Source organism: Citrus clementina, unplaced genomic scaffold (assembly GCF_000493195.1).
Source record: "Citrus clementina cultivar Clemenules unplaced genomic scaffold, Citrus_clementina_v1.0 scaffold_5, whole genome shotgun sequence".
NCBI classification, from domain to species: domain Eukaryota; kingdom Viridiplantae; phylum Streptophyta; class Magnoliopsida; order Sapindales; family Rutaceae; genus Citrus; species Citrus x clementina.
Window position 1 is genome coordinate 37,425,135 of NW_006262201.1, and position 27,768 is coordinate 37,452,902.

The following is a 27,768-nucleotide window of genomic DNA, read 5'->3' on the forward strand; positions in this document are numbered from 1 at the left end:
GCGCGATTATGATTTATCTCATGTTGATTGGGATAATCCAAACTTAATGACCTTTGATCTTCTACCTCTCGACTCAGTTATGATTTATCTTATGTTGATCGAGGTAATCCAAACTTAGTACCAATTTAAAAACTTCCTTTTGATATGCTTGAAGTTTATAATAGAAGTCGTGCACCTGGCATTCTCTATCATTGGCATTCATCTAAAGATTGGGTTAATATTTCACAACTGCAACATTATTTTTCTAATGTTGGTTCACAGTGATAGGCTTGTTGATGAGGCCATGCAGTTTGTTCAGGTAATACTAATTTAGTGTTTTTGTTCAGTTATTCATTGTCTCGTTAAACTAAAGTTTAATGATCTTGGCTTAATGAAATTTATTAGGATGGAATTCAACGGTGCTTTGAGCTTTTACATATCTTTTGGTATTATTATATTTACAATACAAAACTCAATATTCAAGAGTTGCCTGAGCTAGATCGTCGTGGTAATTAGTAAGATAACTACCATTTTTGTTTTTATTTTACTTATTTTATTTTATTTTTTTAACAACTTGCAATGACCATTCAATCTAAGCTTGGCATGTTTTGAAGAGGGGGTGAAAGATAGGTTGAAGATTTTGGTTATATAGTCTCATATGAGTAGAACTCTGCATGTATTTTTATTTTATTATTCACCATGCATCCACGTAAACAAACGATTGAAAATTTTGTTGTCCGTCAATTTTCCTTGGAGAAGTTGTCCATTATGCTGCCACTGTGCAAATGGAACTCAGTGTGGTTTGCACTTAGATCTTGGGTGTGTAAGTTGGGTTGTTTGGCATGAGCAGTGGTAACGTGCGGTGGGTTCGATGTGTGTTAAGCGTCTATGATGTCTGGAAAGAAAGAAAGGTTTTGTTTAGGATATTTCAAAAGGGGATGAGGGGTTTTTTTGGATAAATTCACTTGTTATTAGTACGAAATTACAATATTAACATTTTAATAAGTTGAAGAAACATATTCCGTTAATAAATGGGGGTCTAAATATCTTTTTCAAAATATTAGAAAGTTTTGTAGCTTCTTACTAAATGTTGAGGGTGTAGCAGTCATTCTCTAAAAAATATTTTTATATTAGTTGTTAATTATTCTATATTCAAAATAAAAGATATTATTTATACATATTTATAAATATGTAAATAACTTTGAAATAACATTATGTTCATTTCGGTCATCATTATTTTTAAAATAATTTAACAGTAAGATTTACTAGATACATATGACTATTTTTAGAATTTACAATGCTTTTAAAAATAAATTTTATTAAATATTTAACTATTTTTTTTACAGCACAGTTAATAATTATTATTTTAATAATTACAACATTACTAAATTGACCCTAAGAACCATCAATATATATTTCTCAATATTTTTTCATCTTGAGGACAATTTTCCTTTTTATGCATTTTAGTTTTCTATTTGAAAAAATTAGTAAAAGAAATTATAAGTACTAATAGACAAAGATATTTTACTAATGTATTAACATATAGACCACATGTTTTTCAAAAACAAGTGTTGCGCAAAGTACCCATAGACAAATCTAAGCATATTCCCAATTTGAGACAGCACATAAGTTTACTCCAAAATCAAGCCATCAATCATAATCAAATTAGGGATGGCAATGGATTGGATCTGATTCAAGATCCACGTGATCCAAATCCAATCGGATTGGATTTGGATCGGTTTAAAATTAATTTGAATCGGATTTGGATATTAATGTGCGGATCTAAGACGGATCTGGAGTATGTATGGATCTATCTTAATATCTAAATCCATATCCATATCCACTCATCTTTTAATTTTATTTTTTTTAAACGTTTCTTAACAATTATGAAATTATAATGATAATGAATTTTATTCATAGCATATTAGTGGTATTTATTGTGCATTTAAACTTTTAAAACTTAAATGTTAGTTTTTTAAATTTAAAAGTCAGCCAACCCTAAAGCATGTACATGCAATATTCAAATTGCAAGCCAAGTAATACAACCTGACAATTTATTTTATTATATTGGCCTAATAATTTTTAAGGAATATAATTATTCATATATTTAGTCAAATATGGTTATAATAAAAATAATAAAGGACTGAATATAAATCATATTTAGTTTATATGTCATTATCTAATATTGTAAGAATGATGGTAGGTGTGTCGTGAATATTAGAATGATGAAGCAAACAATATAATATTAGATTGATCTTACTCCTTCAATTACTTTTGAATGATATTTTATTATATTTCTTATTTGTTGTGTTTGGTGTAAAAGTATAAACTACAATATTTATTATATTTTTTAGAAAAATTATATAATTTATTTGTTATTAGTAAATTTTAACATTCAATTTTCATTCTAAAAAATTATTACTTTTTTATTACTGAGTTTTAGAATTCATTACGGATCTAGAGCAGATTTGGACTTTAATTTTTTTTTTCAGATTTGGAGCAAATATAGATATATATATTTTTAGATCTAAATATAAAGTAAAAAATATAAATTCATGATAGATCTAAAACAAATACAAATCTAATTTTTATTATAAATTTAAATTTAGAGTAGAATAAATCCAACCTGTTCCGTTGCCATCCCTAAATCAAATTTTCATCCAATAGCGTGACAGGAGGAAAGCGGGCGGATAAGAATTTTTTTTCATCAAAAACATGTTGAAAAATAAAAAAACAAAACGCGACAAACAAATCCACAAAGCAGATACTAAAGATAGAGAAAGATATCTCAACGTCCGAGCTGGCAAATGAATCAAGATATGAAGGGCCCCACAAGTTTCCTAGATACTCTCACTCAGACCAAGAGAGCATGTGGTTGCCCAAGACGCCACGCGTGCAACCGAAGTGTCCACGCTTGTACACGTGGCACCCCATGGCAGGCGAACTGAGATCGCGGGGAACGGCAACCTCTTATCAACAAAATCACAAAAATTAAATGTCACACTAAATTTGCTTGCGTTTCTTTCTTTCTTCTTCTTCTTCTTCTCTCTTTACAGCGCGTGCTGCTCAAACGCCATGACCGCCATTGCTACTGCTGCAGCTCTGTCACTTCCAATCTCACTGTACAGACCAGCGAAGATTAATGCGAAAAAGGTTTTATTTTTTATTTATTGGAACTTTTAAATGATTTATTTTGTCTGGGTAGTTTCTAAATTTGGTGGGAAATTCAGTTTAGTTAGTTAATGCTTTAGTTTAATATTTAGCGTATGTTTGTGCTGCTGAAGCCTGAAAGCTCATTATTCATGTATTTATAAATGTTTCTTTGTTAAGTTTACGTGGGCAGTTGCTAAACTGATCTTTTTATAATGCGTGTTTGATTTGATTTTTAGCTGAATTCATCTAGGCGTTTACTTAACATGGAGCGAAATTAAACTCAGTAATTGGTTCCATAGCAACAAAATAATGATAGAACATATGATACATTTGTAATTAAATCCTGTGCTGTTATTCTGATCCTGCTCCCTACTAACAAGAGGAATATTTTTTTTAAATCTTTAAATTTGGATGCCTCTTATTGGTTGAGCAGCTTGAAAATCTAATTGTTTCTCTTCTTAAATTTTATCTGTTTACTAAAGTGGCTTTTTTTTTTTTCTTGGAAACGACTTATATATTCATTTATCCCAAGGAGATAAGAGCAGTTGTTAGGTTATGTTCCACTGTGATAAGGGAAAATTTATCTGTGGTAATGTTTAATCAGGATACTAATTGGTGAGTGGTTTTCAGAGTGTTCGAGGAGGATTTAGGGTGTTTGCTCTATTTGGGGAGGAAGGAGGGTTGGTAGATAAAAAGAGCGCATGGAGTATGCTCTTCGATGTGGAGGATCCGAGGTCTAAAGTCCCACAATGTAAAGGAAAGTTCTTGGACGTGAATCAAGCCCTTGAGGTGGCTAGATATGATATTCAGTACTGTGATTGGAGGGCTCGACAAGATGTGCTCACAATTATGCTCCTCCATGAAAAGGTCTCAGTAATTTCTGGACTCTTCAATTATTAAGAATAACTAATTGAAATCATATAGCTATACAAGCATTTATGTTTATGCTTATGCTTAATGTTGTGGAATTTTGTCCCTGAATCCTAAATCATTCAGAAAAACAAAAGATGCCAAAACAAAATGTCTATAAATGAGTTAAAAGAGATGATCTGATTTGATTTTATCTTAGAACTAGAATAAAAGGATTTAAGATTTTTATTGCTTCATTTGGATAATTCTCACATTTATAGGTATTGGTGTAGGTTGTGGAAGTTTTAAATCCTTTAGCACGTGATTACAAGTCCATCGGCACCATGAAGAAAGAGCTTGCAGAGTTGCAAGAAGACCTAGCTCAAGCCCATCGACAGGTTTGGAAACTAAAAATTTAAATGCTTTATATATTATAGGCCCTGTGATTGGGGTGGAATATTTTCATTTTCATTAATCTATCACAGAATACATCTATTGATGAGAAACCAAATAAACCTAATGATCGTCCCATTAATCATGTGTTTGCAACTGATCTTATAACCAATTTTCCCGTGAACAACAACAGGTTCATATATCTGAAGCAAGGGTTGCAACTGCTTTAGATAAACTAGCTTACATGGAAGCATTGGTTAATGATAGGCTGTTGCAAGATAGACACACCTCAGGAACTGATCAAACATGCGCTTCTCCTAGTACTTCCAAGCAATCTCTTGATATTGTAAAAGGAAAGTTGCCTCGGAAAAGCTTGAATGTCTCTGGTCCAGTGCAGCCTTACAATACCCGTTTAAAGAACTTTTGGTTCCCAGTTGCTTTTTCCACTGATCTGAAGGATGATACCATGGTAAGTCTTTCAAAATTTTGCTTCTTAATTAACTAAAAGTTTATTGTCCAGTTACTGGATGTTTCTTGCAAGTGCCTTACCACCTCTTTCAGGTTCCATTTGATTGCTTTGAGGAACCATGGGTTATTTTTCGTGGAAAAGATGGGATACCTGGATGTGTCCAGAATACGTGTGCACATAGAGCATGCCCTCTTCACCTTGGTTCAGTAAATGAGGGTCGCATCCAATGCCCATATCATGGTCAGTGAGAATTATCCACTCAACTTTTCAAATGTATAGTATATATCTTAAACAGGTCTTATAATATACTAATATCTTAAAAATTTGTTGCTGATAAACATCAGGGTGGGAATACTCAACAGATGGGAAATGCGAGAAAATGCCATCTACGCAATTACGTAACGTTAAGATAAAATCATTACCATGTTTTGAACAGGAAGGAATGATATGGATTTGGCCTGGTGATGAGCCTCCAACAGCCACCATTCCTTGTTTACTTCCTCCTTCAGGATTTGAAATCCATGCCGAGGTATCATATAAAGGCATTGATTGTAGTTCAGATAATTCTAAATGCAGAAAGCTTATAAATCATCGTTGACTGATTTAACAAAGAGCTTCTAATGTCCCTGCATTCTTTACTGGCAGATTGTCATGGAACTTCCAATTGAACATGGACTACTTCTAGATAACCTTTTGGATCTTGCACATGCTCCATTTACTCACACTTCCACGTTCGCCAAGGGATGGAGCGTTCCCAGGTTTGTTAAATTAATGATAATCACTGTAGCTTATGAATTGTTGAAAATTTAAAAGATCTTTTTTTGGGGGGGGGGGGTGGATAATCTGTTTTTATAATCAGTTTCAATTTTCTAAAGAAAGACTAATCAGTCACAAAAAAGAGTGAAATGGGAGAAATCTCATCAGTTTGCATGAATTAACTGCATATTCTTTTTATTGTTTCCTGAACATTTGAGAGGTAGAGATCATATAGCATGTGAAAAAGAAAGGGTTAAGAGTGCTTAAGAAGAAGTTTAAAGAAATAACAATAAAAACTAAAAAATAAGATACCTAGGGATTTGAGAATCTGTCCTTACTCTCAAATGGTGAAAGAAGAAGAAATGACTTTGTTTTTGTATGTTATGCGTGGAATGAATCCTCAGCTTGGTGAAATTTTTGACACCTGCATCTGGCCTACAAGGATACTGGGACCCTTATCCAATAGATATGGAATTTCGACCACCATGTATGGTGCTATCAACCATTGGCATCTCAAAGCCTGGAAAACTGGAAGGACAGAATACCAGGCAGTGCGCAACACATCTTCACCAGCTTCATGTGTGCTTACCTTCATCAAGAAAGAAAACCAGGTTGCTATACAGAATGTCCCTGGATTTTGCTTCTGTGCTCAAACATGTCCCATTCATGCAATACCTATGGAGGCACTTTGCAGAACAGGTATAAAGTTGTAGTAGTAGCTTTTCCTTTTGCAATCAGTTGGATGTCCATAACAAATGCATGTGTGGTTATTCATTGTACGGCATCTGTGATTTCTATCATGGAAATCCTCGCCTAACCTCTTGAAGCTTGATCAACACAGGTGTTGAACGAGGATCTACGACTTGTTCTTGGCCAGCAAGAACGAATGAACAACGGGGCAAATGTCTGGAACTTGCCTGTAGGTTACGACAAACTAGGGGTGAGGTATAGGTTATGGAGAGACGCTTTGGAGAGAGGAGCTAAGCAATTACCCTTTATGGAACCAATGTAAATTCCCCCAATTCAACGAATAAATTGACTCTCTCTCCATACCCTCTGAAAACCAAATCACCTGAGTCTCAAATCTCAACTGCATTTGCAGGCAGACTCGCAAATAATCATTTACCATTTGCCATTAGCCGGTGAATAGCGAAATTGTGCAGTCTGGTTTTAGCGCTCTCGGAGGGAAACCCAGGAGCAGGAGACGCCCCGGAAACTGTGAATTTATCAGAGGCAGAGAACAGAAACAGTCTCCGCAAGAAAAAATGGTTTTTGTATAATTAGTGAAACTGTACATTTATTATTGTTTGTGTACAGTCATTTTTTTTTCTTTTTTCTCCTTTTGATATTCACCCTGCGTTCGATGGGATGAGTGATCTCTTTTTTTATGCTAGCATCACTATGTACAATGAAATTCGGAAATTTGCAATCACTTAAATATTTTTTTCAAAAACAGAATAACTGTCAGTTCTATGAACTCTTTAAATATTTAAATATTTTATCATTTTCAATTTTGATGTGAAAAAAAGTTTTTACATAATTGATTAACTACACCAAAAAGGAAAAATAGAAAGAAAAAGAATGTACATTTCATTGAGTCGCTGATACGAAAAAGCAGCAGTTTACTAATAATAAAACGGATAATCATCAACTGAATTTATTACAGAAACCCCAGACCCCATAACAGCAGCGGTACCCAGAAAAAGAAAAGAAAAAATGATGAGCTTCATAACAAAATAAAACCAGAGTGTTTGTTATTTACAGAGCAGAACCACAGTAGGGGCAGAAGCTGAAGTCAGGCTCAACAAGGCGGTCACAAAAACGGCACTTGGAAACATCCGAAACGAGCGGCGGCGGCGGAGGCGGAGGCAGAGAGGAAGGAAAAAGGAGATTGCAATTATTACAAAACAGAGCCGGTTCTTTCGCTGGCCATTTCCACACCGGAACGAAGAACGCTTTCAACACCTTTTCGTACTCAACGAGATCGGCTGTTGATCCGCAGTTTATGCATCTGCCCGCACCTGATTTCAGCACCCGACTCACCTGTTGGTTCACTCCTCCCACGAAGAAGAAGAACATTTTCTTTCTTTTTTTCCCCTCTAACTTTCTATTTATTTATTTATTTCGTATACCTTGCTATTTATTATTTGTTAGGGGTTCAACTAATTATTTACTTGGCTTGGCAGGCAGATATCCAAATAAGAAGAGGAGGCGGTGGGGGTTTTCGCAGTAGCTGGAGTAGACTCCAGAGGGTTCTGGGTTTTCTTTAGTTTATATTTGCTACTAAATTTATTTAGCTGCCCATTGGAGGGTAAGAAAAGGGATTTTAGATCTTGAGAAAACAATTACTAAACTTACAATATTTCACAAAAAATAATCAACATGAAAAGGATCCCCATAATCGTAGAGGTAGAAACTTCTTTCATGGTTATTATCTTTTTTATAACCTCCAAATTAACTGTGCAATGTCAAAGCAACCAAACGAGAATTCCAATTAATTGAACAACAATATAGTAATATATACAATTTGGTTATGGTAACATCAGAAGTAAAGAGCAATAAGTACCTGCATCAATCAAGATGTCAACTACTTCCAAATCCGTTCTCAATGAATAATAAAATTATTTCTTTTTGGGTAAAAACCATTAATCTCCTCTTCAAAATAAAGTTGTTCTTTCTACTCAGAATGCCCCCACTGACCCCCCTATCTATCTATATTCTTGGGTCCGTCAACAATGCTGTAAACTAGAGAGTACTGCGACATTCGCGATGCTTAGAACTCGACTATAGTGACGGTTTCTTTTGAATCTCTCGATGGATCTGTACAAGAAATTCAAAATAGGAGGGGCCATTCGGATTTTTGTCTTCTATCATCTTTGAAGAAAACATTCCTAGAAACCGAAAAAAAAAATCTATCTAAACGACCAAAAACTTGTAGCATAAATTCATTTCCATTCGATATCAATCCAATTTAACTAAGACAACAGGACAGAGAAACATGATAAACAAACGAGACGCAGCATTAAGAAGTTTATAATGACAACAAGCCGCTGACTAGCAATCTCTATCATCACGCCCTAGCTTGCAGAGCAAGCATCAGTCTCACCCTGACCAACTAAAGCTCCTTTACCGCTTCAGAGAACAAGTATTAACACTGCATTTCTCTCTGTCTTTATCCAGTTACTACGGAGCAACAGATTAAAATATCAAAATTTGCGCTGACCTGAAAGATCTCCTTCCTGACACGACCTCGGGCTGCAAGAAAGTGAAAAGATTGAAAATGCAGAGATATCAAAACTTTCTCTGAAAAATCAAAAACGTAACAAAAACAAAACCAAAACCAATAAAAAGTACCGGAGGTAGGAACATCTTTCACGCCGCATCTCATTCACAACATCATTAAACTTCTTCGATAAAGGATTGTCATACTGCTGCAGCACATAAAAGATGTAAGTTATGGTTTACACAGCAGAAAACTTATCCCAGCTTTTGCTGATAAAACATGACTTGCCAAAGTACTTACTTGTAACAAACAAAAGGTTTACAAAATACAATATTGCTAAAGATCTATATTGAAATCATTAATAAGTGGGACCTGTTGTATCAAACAGAAAAATTTTAAAACATTATTTACTGATGTTCAATAAAAATTGATCTCTTTTAGTTGTTCAATGATATACAGATCAGTGTTTGGTGAAAAACATTAGAACACACACACCAAAAAACAAAAAAAAAAACTGTAGCCCATGCAAGTTATGAAGTTGATCTCTACCTGACCGATTGTGCACCTCATGTAGCGCGGACTGCAGTTCCCTCTGTCCATCACAATGAAGTCACTTGTAGCAGACCATAACAAAAGCACAAAGGGCAAAATGTAGTTCAAAGCAAATAAACCACTTGAAAAAAGGAATAGCTAACGGCAGACAAATATTCAGAACATATAAACAAGACGCAAAATAAACCTCCCTTTACTTAAGACTTAAGTGAGAGGAGACAATATACCGGCGGAGGATTAGCTTGGTTAACATGATTTGTTTCATATATGATTAACAGAGGAGCTTGGTTCAGGCCTCGGCATTCGGCGAGGATCACCGTTTGGTTGGTCCATACCAGGGGATATGGTAGTCATTGATTGACTTGGTGGAGGTGGAGGCACTCCGAAAGTTCCCGGGGATTGCGCTGAACCAGGAACTGAATGAGGTGGAGTCACCTAAAACAGTAAACGGTGTCCAAAACCAAATTCTATATGTAAGTTAGAAGAAATATTATTAATGATGTGCCATTTTAACTAGAAGCCAATAGATAAAAGAAAATGATATTTTCAACTGTATGTGATTACCGGCTGGGGCTGCATTGGCCATGACTGTAGTCCATAGACCAAACCGGGGGTTGGTGTTATGCCTTGAGCAGCAGCAGAAAATGGTGACATCTGCTGCAGGGGAGCACCTTCTAGAGCACTAAGAGTTGAACTTTCCATAACAGAACGCATGCTCGGTGCCTGAGGAGGGCCCCGATCTGACGCCATTGTTGGTGGTGGTCCAACAGGTGGTTGTGGGGCATTGGTAGCTGGAGGAACTCGGGGCCTAGCAAACACTGGTACCTCATTGCTCGGAGGACCTCTAGATGCACTCAAAGAAAGGACTTAATTGAACGACTTATTTAATGTTACGCATCCATATATAATATTCAAAGTTTTCATAGTGGATTAAAAAAAATGTAAAATAATAATAATAATAAACATACTATTTAAGAAATGTAAACAAATAAAGTTATTTTAAAAAAAAAAAAGTTTTAAAAAACAAAGCATTTAAAAAGCATGGAAATTATTTTTCAGCTTTTAAACATGTTTTGCTTGTCTTTTCCCGAATACTTTATTTTCCCAGGTTACAGAAAAATAACTTTGAGCTCTCGAGCTTTCATTATACAAAATATTTTTAAGATTAGCTCTAAGAAGCTAAATGTTAAAATTATTCATTAGTATGTTTACAAATGATACCTTAATATTTTCAATCCCATGCGTTGAAGTATCATTAATTCTTGATTTCAAAAGTTTATATAGTTAATTTTTAGTTGTCTCGCTACGCAATGGATTAACAAAGTCGGAAACAAACAACTTCGATAGTGTAGAGTGTAGACCATTCACTATTTATATGATTTTACACTGACTTGATTAGGCTTTATGCGGTTAAATGGGTAATTTATGATAACTGTGGGATCCAGCTAATGCTTATAGGGTGACACTTTCAATTAATCTTGAAGCAGGTACTTAATATAGCTAAGTTTCCATCAGAACAACAAATCCATTTTGGTCTCCTAATTTCTGCATTAAATTTCACAGAGGAAACCTCCCATCAGCTTCAACCACACACTTCTCAAAACATACGGCAAAGTTTTTACATCATGTGCAACACAATGATAATCACACCATCTAATTTAGTAACAGATTCATTACATGTAGATATTTGTATATGACAAAAGATCTAACTACTATACAAAAACTATTTCAACAGCAAGCAAATCTGAATTAGGGGATCTCGATCGGAAAATTATACCGGTTTCCAGACCGTGAGAACCTCCTGAAACATCTCCAGCATCAGTTCTCGGTCTGCTTGCCTGAAGAAGTTATTGATTTCATCTCTAACATCATATATCTTGCCAAAATCAAACAAGTACGTCAAGCATCCTTTCTTCAACTTGCTCAACTGATATAGCCAGGCCTCTTGCAGCCTCTCAAGGACATTCCCCGAATTGATATCTTCCAAAAGGCTTTCCTCACAAGCATCTTTTAAGTCTGCAATGTCGTACTTGTTTGCTGCCCCCAGCAAAGCCAGCCTGTGTTTCCAGAAATCTTCTTGTTTTATGGTTCCGTACAAGTAACTAAGAAGGGCCATGCAAGATTCGACTGACATGTCTTCTATGTAGATTGTTGAAGACTCTTTTTCCTTGAGGTCATGATGGAACATGCTCTGGAAAACTGGAGAACTTGCAGAGAGAACTGCCTTGTGAGCTTTTAGAGTGCCGTCAGCAGTATGGATAACAGTATCTGCAAGGATGCCCTCATCAAGCATGCGAGCGAGGCATCGAAGTGTGCTTTGGGCTGAAACAGACTGCATCATTCCATCACTGGGCCATACAGAACTGGCATCACCACCCTAAGTTTTAACAGCAAAAGAACAATTTATGGATCCCTTAAGGGTGTTCAAATCAAAGGTTTAGAGACACATGACACTGAAAAAGAGCAAACAGCATTACTTATGTCCCATGTTGCATCAAATACACAAATTACTAGAGCACACCAACATCACTTCATCTAGAGTGGTTCTGAAAGAACTCACATTCAGGGGGTAGATCTTCAGCTCCAGAAACTCAACATCAACAATGAAGCGGCCATGAATGGTGCAATCGACATACCAGACAAAGTCTTCACACGTCCGAAGCAATCGCTCATTAACTGCAGGATGAAGTGTACAATGTTATAATTATCTATTACTAATAGTTTGAAGACACAATATACATCACAAATACACCCTTGTTAACTATGGAAGTGAGCAGGATAAAATTAAAAAATAATAATAAGCCTTTCGGGAAAAAAAATGACAAGTGGTTAATAAAATAAGTGCTGACATCGTGTCAGATTGTACACTCATCAGCTTAGGTCCAATAGAACAAAAGTAAATCGCTTATTACATCATTATGAATATATTTGGATCAATAGCACGGATGATCATTTCACAGTTTCCACAGCTTGAACTGCAGTAAGTGCCAACTATCTGCATCACCTAATTCAGATGAAGTAAACATGGAGAAAAAGGAACTTGTGTGGTGGGAAACCACATGAAACCTATTCTATGATTACAAAAAATTTGAGAACTGTCTATTAAAGTAAAATTTAAGAGGAAACAGCATAAACTTGCTATCTTTCAGTAGTTTTTAGAAGATTAAAATAGGTTCAATACACAAGTGACCTAATCTAGGAGAAAAGAAAATTTACTATGATCTTTTCATAAAACTAGATAAGGACATCCACCAACAATCAAGAGGGTGAGCCTATATTGAATTGAACTCAATTTGTTCCTGAAGGACATGCTTTACTTCCATTTATTTCTTAAATTAGCAGTAACATTAACATTCCAGGCTCAATATTCATGGCCATACTATACCACCCTATGCCTCATCACCATCTGTTTTGATGGCTACGAAAAATCAAGAAAACAAACAGTTAGCCAAATGTTGTGGTTCCCAACACATAATTTATTGTTACAAAAAAGATTAAAAAAAGAAAACATAAATACCTGGTCAAGTTATGTATTCTCATAATAAGTTGATTTCTTTTTCAAATCATTAAATACAAACTAACATGCGCTGTCACAAGTCAGTCAGTTATGTAAATACACTATAACAACATACACATTTGAATTAACATTAAAGCCAGAGAATGAGAATTTGAAACCTTGAGAGATATAAAGTCTCCGATTGACGCCGCCATTGGAGACACGAATAATGAATCTTGCAAACGGCGGCTGTTCTTTCGACAAACGAGACGGCTCCGGAAACAAACGTACGTACAGATACCGATTCTTCTCGACGGATAAGTGCCTGATCAAAACCCAAACATTCAATAATCCAATATACCCAGTAAACAACTTCAAACTGTATGCATGCTAATAAAAGTTAATCCAAATTTAAAGATTCTGTTATATGATATAATAAAATTGGTAAGCTGAATGAACAAGTTACCAGTTCCAGATACCGATCTTAAATGGGTCGGATTTTTTGTAAGAGCAAGGCCCGAAGTTATCGATTCTCCATTGAGCTAATCGTGAGATCGTTTCTACGCGAGAATCGGCCATTGTTTTCGTTTAGTTGCCTTGCAGATTGTCTCAGTCCAGACAGAAAGGGCACTTGCTGTTTTTTTTTATAGAAGAAAGGGTACTTGCTGTTGAAGATACTTGACGCAACTTTTCATACAAAGTTAAAAAAGGCTCACTTTAGGGACACGAACGCAAAGTCTGATGAAGGATGCGTTAAAAATAATAATAATAATGGTAATAAAGGCTTTAACTTTTTGTTGATCAATTGATATAAAGGTAAAATTTAAAAAAATATCCCAATGAGTAACTTTACAATATCATCTTTTATTTTATCAAAGTAAATGATAAGTTAAGAGAAAAAATATATATATTCTAATGCAACATATTTTATCATATAATATTAAAATATATATTTTTTAATATCTTTACTTATCTTTTACTTTATCAAAGTAAATAATTCTCTTATCGTAAAATCTTAAATGACTAATTATTTCATTTAACTGTTTAATAAATTGTTGAAGGCGTGAGATTATATTTTCTAGTTAGTTTTAATTGATCTTTCGATATTGAATTTCGATATGGCATTATGGTAGTACGTAACTTACTGCTTACCCTCTTTTTAGCATGACATTTTTACAATGAAACCAATTGTCAAAGATATGTAGCTTATGAATAATTTAAAAATTTATTTGTTGTAAAAAGAATAAATATTGATTTTTTCATTATTATTTAGGCAATAGCAGTCCAACTTCCTTCTCACTAATGTCAATGGGTTCAACCCAAGATATTGTACTACCTTAACTAAAACAGCTTAGTCAAAGTAGCACCCACAAATATAGAAGTTTATAATTTACAATATAGTTTGTTTAATATTTTTTAACGAGTTAGATTTTTTAGATGAACTTTGTTTAAATTTAATAAATTTTATTTTCAAAAACCTATAAATAATTATATAGTTACCGCTAAAAGTTTATAATTGATAATCAAAAAACCAACACCCGTTTTGTTAAAAGCCCTGTTAGTAGAATACTAGAATATCTATTTGAAGTTCGACATGAACAGTAAAATGATGTTCTTCCTTAAGAAATCATTAAAACTCAGGGGTCTGTATGTTATTTCTCCAATTGTTGATCGACCAATATTTCGTTGATATTTTATGTAGGCAGCCGCTAAGTTGATTTCAAATTATTAAATTAAAATAAATATGGTTACAAGCTTATATTAAGTCCTAGATCAAGAGATTAATTTAGCCAAGCGAAGCATAGGCAATAGAGAATGATTAAGAAAAGGGCAGAGATAATGACACTTCGCTTAGATTTATGAAAGTTAATTATCTTGGTGATGTAAATTCCCACTTACACTTTCATTTATCCATTACATATTAATTTTGGTACCTTTTTATATTTCTGCTGCTGCATGATTGCCACAAAAACACAACCGACATCTTATAAATAATCATATTTCGATGTGATTTGATTTGATTTTCAGATTAAAATGTTCCCAAGTTCGTTGATCTCATCTACCATTACAAATATTAAATAAAGACATAAACTTGGGTCAAATTGGTACATAAATGTCATTAAAAAGTATTCAACACGTTGGAAAGGCTTAATTTGGGAAAAAAAAAGAAATTAAAAAATTGCTGGAGTAATACTTTACAAACAGATTCTAACCATACTAAAAAGTTACCAATATAGCTATAATAAGTCTTGATAATATTATATTAAAGATGATAAATAGAGAAACACCCCACTACTAGGTGATAATATAAACTTATAAGTGATTTATTATAAATTCAACTTGTTTTAGATCTAGATGGTAGGTTGTACTACACTAAGAGTATTTTTACAAAAATAAATTCTTAAGGTAGTAATATTTTGACCCTCATATTTTGTATAATTATAAATCCCTTAGGATCATTTATAGAAGTGTATTAATTATTTGTCAATAACTCAAACAAGTTTTTAGTTTTTACAATAAATAAATTAAATCATTCATATTTCAAAACTTGGATTGTCACTTAGATCTATGGACTATTTTTAATTGTTGACGTTGATTCAACATAAGTTTTAACTTGACCATCATACCTTTATAATAAGAAAGGATCTAATTGCTTACAAAATTACCTTGCAATAAATCTTAGCAATTCAACACAAAATTCAATAATTTTGGCTTGTTCAGTTCATTATTAATTTATTTATTTATTTATTTTTGGTTCTTTTGTATGATAACTAACTTCAATTTAATCTATCATTGTTATAATGAGGTTGTTTTCTGTATTAATTTTGATGGCTTTAAATATTAATTTTGCTTCATTTTCTTTGGTTTTTTTTTTTTTTTTTTTTGTATTTGTCCTCCAATACATTAAGAAGTTTCATGAGAATTAGAAATGGCCTCATGATTACTGAAAAACCACCAAGTAAAAGAGTAGACAAAGAAAAGAGCTAGTGGCAAACACATTATCTGCATATAACTGTTGAAATCGATTGAGTTCCATTCACAAACTTTTTGTTGTAATATTATTAAATTGAATACCAAATTAGGCAAAAATTAAGCTAGTAAAATTTAAAAGAGAATATTCCTTCAAGAAAAAGTACGTGTACTGATGCTGGGCCTCAGTTTCACACACGAACTTCGAAAAAGAAAAAGCCGAGTACTATGTCCAGTCAACACAAGCCATTATACCACGTCAGAACTCAGATGAATTGCCTGGGCCTTTACAGTTTTGCCTGGTGAGCCACCGCACGACTCGTGATTAGGGATGGCAATGGGGAGAGCAGGGGATCAATTTTTTTGTATTTATTCATGATATTTTACGTATGTCTTCGTCCTCTCTCCATCATCGTTAAAATTATTTAAGAGAATCTTCATTTTCTCCTCGAATAATAACAAAAGATCTCCGATAGTCCCCGATCTCCGAATAACTAATATATTTTTTTTGTTTTTGATTTTGAATTAATCATATTAAAATAAAAAAATTTAAATAGAAGTAAAGTTCGAAATATATATTATATTAATATCCATTACAAAAGTCACATACATTAAATTAGTAAGTAACGCAGCATGCAAGGGATACAAACTATCATGAACAAATTAATAGCCTAATACAAAATTGTTACAAATAAAATTAAATTTAGATTCAAAATTAACTTTTTAATGGTGGCGTGGGCACTTTATAAATGTGGACTATTCCCTTTACAACATAATAGTTAAGTAGAAGCAAATCAAGAGCAAATATTAGATTAGATTAGATATTAAAATTGTGATTTGCTATAGACAATTATAACATCTAAAAATAAATAAAAAATAGATTTAAGTTTAAAATATTTAATGAATATTAAAATTAAAATAAAAGTTTTGGGCTAATAGAATATGTCCGGTCTTTTTAATGTCCTAAATAAAAATTTAAGACTTTAATTAGTTAATTAGGCGTAAAAATTTAATAATATAAATATTTTGATATTTTTTATTTTTACCAATACTTATAATTTTATAATTTATTTATTAATAATTTTAAAAAATTAAAAAAAATTAAAATGGGAAAATTGATAGGGGATGGAGATTGTACCTCATTCCAATTTCCTCCCCGAATAAAAAATTAGGTATGAAATTATCCTCATACCCTCTCTAAATGAAAAAAATCCCTGAGATACCGTCTCGTAGGGATTTTTGCCAGGGTAATTTTTAAAAACCTTCCCTGAGGTTTGGACTTGTTGCAAGTAGATGGCGATAATTTATTTATTTGTAAAAAACCCCCTACTGTCAGTTAACTTTAACATTGACCGTTAGTTGACTGTGCAAAGACAATATTACCCTTAACAACAGTTTGTAGATGGAAATAACTAAAAAAAAATTAAAATTATTGGCTATTTTACCCTCTTTAAATTATTGATATTTTCTTAAAGTTCCTACAAGAAAGATAAAATTAAAAATTTGAAAAATTCTCTTTAAATTATTGATATTTTCTTAAAGTTCCTACAAAAAAGATAAAATTAAAAACTTGAAAATGAAATAGTTATAATCTTTACCTATAATATTATAAATCTTTAGAATTGACAAGGATAAAATTATCAAAAAATAGGGTTTGTGCTTTTCGCCCCAACAATTTTAATTTTTTTTTTAATTATTTTCGTTTACAAACTGTTATTAAGGGTAATATTATCTTTGCACAGTTAACTAACGGTCAATGTTAAAGTTAACTGATAGTAGGAGATTTTTTACAAATAAATAAATTTTCGCCATCTACTTGCAACAAGCCCAAACCGGAGGTTTTTAAAAATTATCCATTTTTACCATCCCTACCCGTGACTCAAACTCATTAAAGATGAGGGTATTACCGTAAAAACACATGACTACAAACGCCCCGTGATCGCGATCGCGATCATGATCCTCTTAAATTATATCAACCATCAATCATTAATTTGTAGCCAGCTCCGAGTAGAGATGGCAAAACCCCGGGCCGGGTCCGGGTATTGCCATGACCGGACCCTGCCCGGATGCAACCGGTCCGGGTCCGGGTCCGGGCCGGGTTTTAATCCGGGTACCCGGATTTTATATTTTTTAATATTTTATGTGTATATATTTTTTATTTTTTGATAATTTTATAATTTTTAAATTTATTTCAATAAAATTTGACATGAAAATATAAACTTTAAGTGTTTAAAACTTTATATATGTATAATAAATAAGTCAAATAAATATAAAATATTTAAAATAATATATATTTTATAATTTTTTTAATAAAATCCGGGTTCCGGGTTTATGAAGTGATGCCCAAGACCGACCCGGCTTCATACCCGGGCCGGGTATTACCCGGCCCGCAACACCCGGGTACGGTCCGGGTCCGGACCGGGCGGGTATTTTTGCCACCTCTAGCTCCGAGACCCCGATCGATCTCATCTTCGCGCATTTCCACATCTCTCACGAGAGACAAAGTAATCAAAGCTAATCGGGAGCAGAATTCTGTGCTATCCGGGAATTACTTAAAACTTGCGATTACGACTACTCAGATCTTCGTAGCAAACAGGCAAAATCATCATCGCCATGTCATCGACTTTCTCCGGCGACGAAACTGCTCCCTTCTTCGGCTTCCTTGGAGCAGCGGCCGCTCTCGTCTTCTCCTGTAATTTCTCCTACTCTTCGTTTTCTTGTCCCCTTGTCATATCCTCGTCCCGAGAAAATCAACAGAAATAGCTAAATATCATATCAGGCTTCACGAGACTTTATTCATTGCAGACCTAATTTGACTCTCAGTTGCTCGTACAATTATCTCATTGAAATCTAATATTCGATAGATTTTGACTTTTTGATTGTATTTAATTTTTTTTTTTTGCATAAATATGCAATTACTTTTGAAAATCCTTTGTTTTATTTTATTTTTGGATTTGTAAAGGCGGGAAAATTAAACTTGTGCACTCGTATGCTTGTCTATAATTGGAAAAAAAAATTATCTGAAAATCATGTAGAAGAGTTTATTGTTGTAACAAAAGGCTGCATTTTCTTATTGTAGGTATGGGTGCTGCCTATGGGACAGCAAAGAGTGGGGTTGGAGTGGCTTCAATGGGTGTCATGAGGCCGGAGCTTGTTATGAAATCGATTGTTCCAGTGGTTATGGCTGGAGTTTTGGGTATTTATGGGTTGATTATTGCTGTTATTATTAGTACTGGGATCAACCCTAAAGCTAAGTCTTATTATTTGTTTGATGGGTATGCACATTTGTCTTCGGGGCTTGCTTGTGGTCTTGCTGGACTCTCTGCTGGGATGGCTATTGGAATTGTTGGTGATGCGGGAGTTAGGTAAGAAGTAGTCCTTGTGCTGGTACTTTTTTTTTTTTTGTTTTAAATTGTTGATGGCATGGTCAGGTCATGAGATTATAGAAATATGAATTCAATCATGTTACTTAATGATTTATTTATCCTGTATTGTTGTTGAATTATCATTATGCATCTATGGTTTTGAGGGGGCTTTAAGCATTGTGTGTTTAACAAAAAGGGTGGACTTTTGTCTGTTTATTTGAAACACTTCATGCTTTTACTTCTCTACAAATAAGAGCCATGTTTCATTTTGTCATTGAATTCAGGACCTCATTTTCTTCCATTTTTGTTAGCTAGAAAGCAACCACTGTTAGTATGACCAATTTCTGAATCATCCATGCATGTGTCAGTGTGCAACTCATGCTATCATAGTAGTATAGCTTTTGAATTTTGAATGAAGCAGGAAGAGTAAGATACCCCCAGCTCCCTCTTCTACACCATTCTTTCTGCATGGAAAAGTAATTTCTTATTGAGAAACTATGTGGATATGCCTGATTTAAACTTGGATAAGAAGAGATGAATTGCTTTCAAAGGGATTTAATTCCCAAAGGTTGTTTTTAGATTGCTGGGGTAGTTGCTAAACGTCGATGTTATGTTTGGATAATTCTTTCCATGTAACGAGATGCAGAATTATGAGATAGCATTTTCACTTTAAAAAGTGCTACAAATTATTATTTTTTTCAAATTTTCTCTTTTTGAGCCCTTGGGTGGGACTAACCTAGGTGGACATGCTTGGAAATTTCTTTCTTTTTTCATTTGGCTTGGCTATTCATCCATTGCTTGACTGCATGTAATTTTGTGTGATTTATCTTTTTCTTGTTAGGGTGAAACGTTGGTTTATGTTTGTTTTCAAATACCAGCCCCTCCTTGGTTGTGATTCAATAGCAGTAGAGCAGTTGGATTGGTGTTTTCAGCTGTATGCTGTATGATTTGTATTAAGTTGATTGTTTTTAACATACTGACGCGTATTTGCTCTAAAAATCCTCTCTTGGTATTATTTTCAGGGCTAACGCACAGCAGCCTAAGTTGTTTGTGGGAATGATTCTTATTCTCATCTTTGCCGAAGCTCTCGCTCTTTATGGTCTCATCGTGGGAATCATCCTCTCATCTCGAGCAGGCCAATCTCGGGCAGAATAAAAGAAAAGGTCAAAACAGTTATCTTGTAACGTTTATCCAGTCTGATTAAAATTGAAGCTGTATGAGTTGATTTTTTTTGGATTTGTTTAGTTTAGTTGATAAACTCGTGTACATGATGGATTCCTTTAAGTATTATGGAATTATACTCTGTTGTCACAGGCTTGGTTTTCCTTTGGATTAGTGAAAGCAGAATATACATTTCAAATGATGTCTACGCACTACACAGTGAAGCATTAAGCATAGACCCACAGGTTTGTATTGAAAAAGAGCAGATCAGCTGCTCAGATTGCAGCTTCTCTGACATCAGTAATGTCCATAAAATGCATTTACCTCACATTCTTTTGTTCAAAAGGGCAATTGTTCAGTCAGTATGAAGAGATATGATGCAACTTGAGTAGCTACAGAGTCAAAAGGAATATCCATTCCAATGAAGTACTGATTTTGTTAATAATGATACATGGACCATCGACCTTTTGCATGTGAGGAATGTTAAGAGTCGCTGTGTTGTTGAAAATTGAAAGCGCCTCAAACTCACTAATGATTTGAGTATTTGTTGCACTTGGAGCTTTGATGTAAATGATCCCGGTCGGTACTGTGTAGCCTTTTTAAATAAGTGCCAGTTGTATTAAGCTTTCTCCGCCATTCTGGTAACGATGATTGTTAATTCTTAAATCTACGACACAAGGACATAAACTTCACATATGCTACATATTGTGCAGTTATAAATTCCGAATACAGTATCACAATCTTACATTTGCATTCATATTATCACTTAAAAACAAAACAAAAAGAAAACATTATACATAACAGTTCGCAATCACCTCCGTGGCTCCATGGATCAAAGCAATCACATGACGTCACTTCAGGGACCCTTTTAACGTAAATGACAAAAGGTTATCATATTTCATGAAAAAATAAAAATTTAAGGACCTAAATGTAATAAATTGTAAAAAAATAAAAATCGCTTATAAATTTCAAGCAACGCGCGAGTGAAAGGAGATGAGAGGGGAGATGGCAACGAAATCAGAGAAGGAGATACCAAAGATCGTGTGGAACGAGAGCAAGCGGAGGTTCGAAACGGAAGACAAAGAAGCTTACGTTGAATATGTGGTAAGAGAAAATGGAAAAGTGATGGACTTGGTTCACACATACGTGCCAAGTTCAAAAAGAGGCTTAGGCTTGGCTTCTCATCTCTGTCGTGCTGCCTTCAATCATGCCAAATCTCACTCCATGTCCATCATCCCCACTTGCTCTTACGTCTCTGTAAGCTTCTTCTTTTCTCTCTTTTCCTTCCCGGGTCTCTTTTCATTTCTTCCTTTTCTTCATGGTTTTTTTTTTTTTTAATTTGTTGGTGGGGTTACTTGATTACGAATGAATTTTTGTTTAAAATTGATTGTGGTCTGATTGAATTTTATATTTCTACTTTTTCGTTTACCATTTCTTTGATCGTTCTGATTCTTAGAGGATGAATTATACAACTCTCTTTAGGCTTGATTCTTGTTTGAAATTTGGGGCTCTGTATCCATTGTGTTGAATAGCTCTGTTACTCAGGTTCATTTTTATTAACTATGCAACAAGGTTTGAATTATTTCAAGGAATTTGCTCCACAATAAACAAATGTTTGTATTTAGAAAGGAATAAAATGCTTTTGATAGCATTTTACACCAATCTTTTCAGTTCCCAAATCATTTTAGTATTATGACTTTGCTGGTATGATTGGTGGACTGATTGTGCAAATCCTGAATATAGAATGAATGGTGAATTTTTCGACTTATAAAGTGGAGTGGTTCTTATACCTACTTATCATCAATTAGAACGGAAACTTTAGGACAGACATTGAAGCTGGATATCATAAATTTGATTCTTACTTTCTCAAAATTTTGCTTTCCTCTTCTTTAAAGAGAGTGCATGCCCATAAATGGTTTTTTGGATGTTCTAAGCCGAGCTTGATGAACATGTCCTGAATTGTCATGTTATAAATTTTCCATATGTCATTGTATTTTACTCGTTGGAAGCCACCATTGTGTAAGTCCCATGTGTATCCAAGTAATATGGTTGCCTGAATTTTTCTTCTCCTATTATGCTTTAGTGGATTAAGCAGCTAGGTTTACCTTGAGTGTATCTGCTCATGCAAGTTGATGATCTTGGGGTAGTGATTTGTGTCTAGTATTAAGCCTCAAAATCCTTCACATTTTGAGTTGCCTGCATATTTGTGTGCTTTAATTGCCTGGAAGTAGAATGAACTTACATAATCATTTGGGTAACAGAACACTGCATGTCATCATCATCATCATTATTATTATTTCATAAGCTGAATTGTTTCATTACTATGAATCATTACTTTGAAAATCAAGCTTCATCACTGCACCCACTGCTCGGTTGAGCTAATGTCTGTTCGCTTTCTTTTTCCTTTTTTTTTTTAATTATTATTATTTTATTTTTACAGGACACTTATCTTCCTCGGAATCCAACCTGGAATTCTATCATATACTCAGAAGATCCCAGATCTAGCATATAAATGTCGCCATCTTTAACTTTTCAGGTGCCTGTGTAATTGTTTGTGATCCAAGTGAAGGTTCTGTTCTCTTATCTCTCAGGCTCACACTATTGAGGCCTATAATTATTGCAGATACAGAATAGCCATTTTCCTTTGCCTATTGCAAATAATATGCACTCACTGTATTTAAAAAAGTGCACATCCCTGTGATATCATAATTTATGTTGGGTTGCCATTTGCTCTCAAACTTTTGCCACACCCAATTTGGCTTGTTTTGCCTTCCATGGCAGGCTTACGCTAAGCTTTTGAAGTCATATATACCTTATCGTCCATATGTGAATAATTACCAAATTCCTTTGATCTTATGCAGATCAGATATAATCTTTTTTAAAAATGCATGTGTTACAAATTTTGGATTGGATTTGAAAGAAAAGGGCCACTGGTCTTTTTGGGGGTCATTGATTGGCACGTTTAAATACGAATTCACGGCTTCTGTTTTCCTTGCGCGGCATTCCCTTAATCATGGTAATCTCGGCAAGTAGTGAGTAGTGACCATTGAACGAACTTATACATAAAATGGATTAAATACAATATATTCCATAGCAAAAGTATCGCCAGCAGCAAGGCAAACAAGATAGAGCACAACTACACTCACAGATCGGTCATGTTCCATTACAGGAGTTTCAAAGTCAAAAAGCTTCTTGAACAACTGCATTTTTTTTTTTTTTTGGGCTCACATTGGTAAAATATGATACAGTGATACAATAATTCCAGCTGCTGGGTGGATACATTTAATATTTACAGCAATGCAATACTCCGATGCTTCAAGTATCAGCCAGGTACATAATAATCCATCTTTTCCACGGGTAGGTTCAAAACTGATGTTTCAACCTATATAAAAAAGAAACAAGGGACCAACATTAATGATGAAAGTTCGATAAATGGTAGTCTGATTTATACTATAGTTAATTTACACTTTTCCCTATCAAGCAGAAAATCTCAGAGGAACAGCTATTCACTGACTTCGTTATGGTTCAAATATGCTTATAATTCTTGACTTAGTTGCAAAATCTCAGGTGTAGCGTGTTGGACCGTTGGTCTCATTTCTCAACCCAGGACTTCAACAAATTTCCCTTCCATGCAGGAATCCCACCCAAATCACATCAAGATATCAACCCCTTTCACACACTGAACCACCACCCTGACCCAACTCATGTCTTATAGTAATTCGTGACCGACTGTGCACACATACTTGACATGTAAAATGTAAATTTAAGCACAGACTTTTCATGCCTTGAGGCTCACACCCACACTGAAGGTGAATTAAAAGCCTGGGCATACAACTGCCCTTAAGAAAACAAATTATGATTGAATATTTGCAAATTAATGCTTAACAAAAAGCAGCAGCAGCAACTTTTTGTTAACTCCAGAAAAAATATTACCAAATGATCCAAAGTAAAATAAGTCACATACCTCTTCAAATGGTACAAAGACAAAAGGTGTTAGACCCCTCTTGTGTGAGACAGCAGGCACATCAGGGTTGTGAGTTTCATCATCCTGCCACCCTTCAACCACTCCAAGAATGTCCTCATCACGGCCATTGAGCTCATTATCATTCATACCACTGGTAACAAGCGATAGCAAATCCATCCGGTTGTTAGCCCCAGCTGTTGTACCCCGTAATCTATGAGAAAATGGAGGTCAGTGAAGTGAGTAACTAAAGAAGCTTCTAAATTGGGCACAATATAAAATACCCACAATTTTACAGCATGCAAAAATACATATATTCTTCTGGTTCTGTAACAACAGGCTTCCTAAAACAGCATAACCTTTTTTTCCTTTTAGGTGGACTGAGCCTGAAATTTTAAGGACTTTTTAGTTTTTATACCCTTTTAAGTTCATGCATTATATTCATGTGAATATTAAAGGAAGTTAACTTAGGAAAATGTCATCAGATAATCACATTTGAAAATAAATGGGTGCACATCTTCCCCCCACACCAAAAGAAAGAAACAGTAAGAACAATAATAAAGAAAAAACGAAGAAATGAATGAGTTGGCCAAGTTTTTGTTATCAAACTTCAGAACTAATGCCCTAAAGAAACAGTAATTGTACCTTAAGCGGATTCTTAGCACAGTTGGACGCAAACCAGGGTACAGAACAGCAGCTTCCACCTGCAACAAGATCCCACAAGAACTTTCACGATACATATTGAGCAACGGCGATATGATTTGGAAAAATTATGTATTTCAAACTCAGCAAGCAGAATTTCTGGGTAATAATATGGCAAAAAACAATGGCCTAACCTTGTCCTCTGACAATGTATAATGGCCGGTAAATACACAGTCTGCTTTAGCTGCACGAAAGTTCATGATTTTTGCCACATCTTTGATCTTTTGAGAAGAATTCTGACAATTGCAATAAAGAAACAAAAAGACAGCAGTCAGTGGAGAAACACAGGATTATTTCGACAATTCAGAGTGATACTGGCTTAAGATAATAACCTTGTAAATAAATCTGCCAGAAGGGAAAAATCTCATGTATCGGTAGTAGCAGACCTGAAAAGGCATTGACAAAAAAGTAAATAATGCACAGAAATTTACTCTTTTCTCTCAATAATTTAATTTCTTCTAGCACCACTTTAATCAGAGAACTATCTGAGGCCATTATCCCTGCAAATCTTTTACGGCCATTCCTTCACAAACATTTCACATTTAGTTATGACATATTACCTGCACATCTCATGTGTTTTATAGTTCATTGTTTTGACATTCATACAGTAGCACATTACTATTTACATAACCTACCCAACAAATAACGTTAACGAAAATTGCAAGAAGCCAAATTGGGCTTTGATCTTAAATGAACAGTTCAATATAGAATAGAATGCTATTAAACAAAAACTTGGATAGATTTTGCTTCCCCCTTGAGATTAAACCTTTCATGTATTATGCCTTTCTAAACTTAGTTTTGTAATGCTTAGAAAAATATACCAAAGAGACCACACTTTACAGTGAAAGTAATTCAAATTGTTTTTGGAGAGAAGTACATGTTTATCAATACAGAATAGAAAAACATACTATGTGGACAGGGTTGGTAATCTTCCACTCAGCAACTCCGGCTCGGATATAGGTGTTCCTACTCACATAAAGACCTGAGGATTGAAATCTGCATTAGTTTCAGGATATATCAGGTGGAAAGTAGTAACCTTAATTAAATAAAAATCAAGCTGCTGGACTTTAGTCTTACATTTTTATCAAAACTAAAACAAAAAACTGCAGCACATCTTACCATCAATGCGGATCCTAGGTCTTAAAAGCCACATTTTCCTCCAAGAACCCTCGTACCTTGACTGTAAAATCTTATAATTTTCCACCACTCCGGATAGCTTCACAAAGGATACCCCAGTTTCAAGCTTGAATGATTTACATATCATAAACTAGAAAATACATTCATAATCAATTCCAAGCTTACCTGCCAAGCCTTTAAGCATGCATTACGCCAAAACACAGGGTTACGAATTGTGTACTTCCATTTCCGACAGACACAAGATGCCTTTCCTAAGTCATATGGACTCATTCGCGCAAAGACCTGCACATGAATATATTATTGTTATATATTAACTTAAGATAACCAAAAAAATTTCACCCTAGCCATCAAATAAAGAAAACATAATAGGAGTAAAAGAAGCAAGTCAGATTAAGCATGGAAGGACTTCTATGAAAATTCCTTTTGAGTAAATGAGTTTTCGGTAAAATCACTTTAAGAACTCCATCAGAACTCCATCAGAAAACACCTATCAAGCGCTTCACCAGATATTCTTTCCTCGTCCAAAATGTGTGATGTGTCTGCTAGAAAAGCACCTATCATATGCTTCTTCAAAAAGCTCTCCAAGTGCTTCTACATATCTCCAAAAGAGCTTTTCACGGTTTGAAAGCACTAAGGGGGATGCCAAAAGCACTCAATTTGCATTACAATGCCAAAAATATTCAGTTTCGGACACTACAAATCAAATATATGGAACAGATACTTCAGCCTCGGTTTCTATTCATCCGAGCATACAACTTCTCATCAATGAAACTAAAAAAAAAAAAAAAATTCTGCTACAACTACATATCAAAATAAATTCAATCAAAATAGCTCATTTTATCTCTTTGAAAAAATAATTCCATAACTAAATTTCAATAAACTTGTATAACATGTAACAGTAATACCTCGAAAAGCAGCTCATCCGGCAAGCAACGGTGTATAAGCGCCGTATCAACATACGGTTTTCTACTCACGCTTCCAAACGGTGCTACAGGCCTCACATTAATTCCATAAAGATCTGACAGTGAATCACACGAATAAAAAAATAATTATAAGAACAAAGGCAGCGTTTCGCAGCATTGAATTCGGGAAATGAATTAGAGAGAAAGAGGTCCAATTCCACTAATCTAATTCCCCTGCTACCAAACAAAGCCAAATAGAATTTGATAATTTTAATTAACGAAGAGAATTAAAGATAACAAAGTACGCTAGCTGTAATAATTAACTCTACCGAGCCAAGGCCGTTGCGTGACGAAGTGGTGTACGGTCTTTAACCGCAGAGAAGATTCCAGCTCAGCAGGAATTGTCATGGCGAAATCTGAAAGATCAAGATTTGAATTCGACGGTCAATTGATGTTTCCAATGGCAGAAATTGTAAATTTGGTGGAAATAATAGTACCTGAAGCCATGGTCGCGAAGAGGCGGTTATTCTTCGAAGGAAATACAAGGAAACCGAAATAATCGGAAGGCTTTCATTTTTATTAATTTATTGTGGACCCTACAATGGGCTTTTTTCTTTTTTTTTCTATATTATGGTTACTAGATTGACACGTTCTCTTTAGCTGACGTGGTCTGAAATTTACTTATTTTATGTGAATTTTA

At 34.4% G+C, this 27,768-nt stretch overlaps 6 protein-coding genes across 7 annotated transcripts; 3 read left to right on the forward strand and 3 right to left on the reverse strand.

The window, feature by feature from the left end:
- The first annotated feature begins 2,982 nt into the window (after positions 1 to 2,982).
- LOC18042726 (chlorophyllide a oxygenase, chloroplastic) lies at positions 2,983 to 7,031 on the forward strand. The gene is made up of 9 exons (XM_006434138.2): positions 2,983 to 3,132; positions 3,763 to 3,999; positions 4,275 to 4,379; positions 4,568 to 4,843; positions 4,936 to 5,083; positions 5,188 to 5,372; positions 5,489 to 5,601; positions 6,004 to 6,298; positions 6,441 to 7,031. The coding sequence occupies exons 1-9, from the start codon at positions 3,055 to 3,057 to the stop codon at positions 6,609 to 6,611; spliced, it is 1,608 nt and encodes a 535-aa protein (XP_006434201.1). The 5' UTR covers positions 2,983 to 3,054; the 3' UTR covers positions 6,612 to 7,031.
- A 135-nt stretch (positions 7,032 to 7,166) lies between these two features.
- LOC18040576 lies at positions 7,167 to 7,949 on the reverse strand. The gene has a single exon (XM_006434139.2). The coding sequence runs from the start codon at positions 7,676 to 7,678 to the stop codon at positions 7,358 to 7,360; it is 321 nt and encodes a 106-aa protein (XP_006434202.1). The 5' UTR covers positions 7,679 to 7,949; the 3' UTR covers positions 7,167 to 7,357.
- Positions 7,950 to 10,916: 2,967 nt separating this feature from the next.
- On the reverse strand, positions 10,917 to 13,558 carry LOC18040578 (BTB/POZ domain-containing protein At1g21780). The gene is made up of 4 exons (XM_006434141.2): positions 13,337 to 13,558; positions 13,050 to 13,195; positions 11,935 to 12,050; positions 10,917 to 11,751 (listed from the first exon to the last, which is right to left on the reverse strand). Exons 1-4 carry the CDS (start codon positions 13,447 to 13,449, stop codon positions 11,146 to 11,148), a joined length of 981 nt encoding a protein of 326 aa, XP_006434204.1. The 5' UTR covers positions 13,450 to 13,558; the 3' UTR covers positions 10,917 to 11,145.
- Positions 13,559 to 18,289: 4,731 nt separating this feature from the next.
- Positions 18,290 to 21,067, forward strand: LOC18041768 (V-type proton ATPase 16 kDa proteolipid subunit). Of its 2 annotated transcripts, XM_006434143.2 has the most exons (4): positions 18,290 to 18,532; positions 18,920 to 19,205; positions 20,228 to 20,368; positions 20,520 to 21,067. In XM_006434143.2, the coding sequence occupies exons 1-3, from the start codon at positions 18,454 to 18,456 to the stop codon at positions 20,358 to 20,360; spliced, it is 498 nt and encodes a 165-aa protein (XP_006434206.1). In that variant the 5' UTR covers positions 18,290 to 18,453; the 3' UTR covers positions 20,361 to 20,368; positions 20,520 to 21,067. The 2 variants fall into 2 exon arrangements, with proteins under 2 accessions (XP_006434206.1, XP_006434205.1); XM_006434142.2 differs by lacking the exon at positions 20,520 to 21,067 and having other exon boundaries at positions 20,228 to 20,518.
- Positions 21,068 to 21,367: 300 nt separating this feature from the next.
- LOC18041769 (acetyltransferase At1g77540) lies at positions 21,368 to 23,100 on the forward strand. Its single transcript, XM_006434144.2, has 2 exons — positions 21,368 to 21,623; positions 22,807 to 23,100. Exons 1-2 carry the CDS (start codon positions 21,372 to 21,374, stop codon positions 22,876 to 22,878), a joined length of 324 nt encoding a protein of 107 aa, XP_006434207.2. The 5' UTR covers positions 21,368 to 21,371; the 3' UTR covers positions 22,879 to 23,100.
- Positions 23,101 to 23,399: 299 nt separating this feature from the next.
- Positions 23,400 to 27,619, reverse strand: LOC18041770 (F-box protein 7). The gene is made up of 11 exons (XM_006434145.2): positions 27,566 to 27,619; positions 27,398 to 27,484; positions 27,072 to 27,184; positions 26,332 to 26,448; positions 26,149 to 26,245; positions 25,938 to 26,011; positions 25,362 to 25,415; positions 25,164 to 25,265; positions 24,973 to 25,031; positions 24,331 to 24,541; positions 23,400 to 23,748 (listed from the first exon to the last, which is right to left on the reverse strand). Exons 1-11 carry the CDS (start codon positions 27,573 to 27,575, stop codon positions 23,689 to 23,691), a joined length of 984 nt encoding a protein of 327 aa, XP_006434208.1. The 5' UTR covers positions 27,576 to 27,619; the 3' UTR covers positions 23,400 to 23,688.
- Between the last annotated feature and the right edge of the window lie 149 nt (positions 27,620 to 27,768).

Bases quoted from the DNA above. Each gene is read 5' to 3' on its own strand.
- LOC18042726 (XM_006434138.2), top strand. From the start codon at position 3,055: ATGACCGCCATTGCTACTGCTGCAGCTCTGTCACTTCCAATCTCACTG. The intron at 3,133-3,762 runs GTTTTATTTTTT...AGTGGTTTTCAG, and splicing joins CGAAGATTAATGCGAAAAAG to AGTGTTCGAGGAGGATTTAG. The intron at 4,000-4,274 runs GTCTCAGTAATT...GTATTGGTGTAG, and splicing joins TTATGCTCCTCCATGAAAAG to GTTGTGGAAGTTTTAAATCC.
- LOC18040576 (XM_006434139.2), bottom strand. From the start codon at position 7,678: ATGTTCTTCTTCTTCGTGGGAGGAGTGAACCAACAGGTGAGTCGGGTG.
- LOC18040578 (XM_006434141.2), bottom strand. From the start codon at position 13,449: ATGGCCGATTCTCGCGTAGAAACGATCTCACGATTAGCTCAATGGAGA. The intron at 13,196-13,336 runs GTAACTTGTTCA...GGTTTTGATCAG, and splicing joins AAGATCGGTATCTGGAACTG to GCACTTATCCGTCGAGAAGA. The intron at 11,752-11,934 runs GTGAGTTCTTTC...GTTAAAACTTAG, and splicing joins TGAAGATCTACCCCCTGAAT to GGTGGTGATGCCAGTTCTGT.
- LOC18041768 (XM_006434143.2), top strand. From the start codon at position 18,454: ATGTCATCGACTTTCTCCGGCGACGAAACTGCTCCCTTCTTCGGCTTC. The intron at 18,533-18,919 runs GTAATTTCTCCT...TTCTTATTGTAG, and splicing joins GGCCGCTCTCGTCTTCTCCT to GTATGGGTGCTGCCTATGGG. The intron at 19,206-20,227 runs GTAAGAAGTAGT...TATTATTTTCAG, and splicing joins GTTGGTGATGCGGGAGTTAG to GGCTAACGCACAGCAGCCTA.
- LOC18041769 (XM_006434144.2), top strand. From the start codon at position 21,372: ATGGCAACGAAATCAGAGAAGGAGATACCAAAGATCGTGTGGAACGAG. The intron at 21,624-22,806 runs GTAAGCTTCTTC...TTATTTTTACAG, and splicing joins CCACTTGCTCTTACGTCTCT to GACACTTATCTTCCTCGGAA.
- LOC18041770 (XM_006434145.2), bottom strand. The intron at 25,416-25,937 runs GTATGTTTTTCT...ATGCCTTTTCAG, and splicing joins TTACCAACCCTGTCCACATA to GTCTGCTACTACCGATACAT. The intron at 24,542-24,972 runs GTACAATTACTG...ATTTTCTCATAG, and splicing joins GTGCTAAGAATCCGCTTAAG to ATTACGGGGTACAACAGCTG.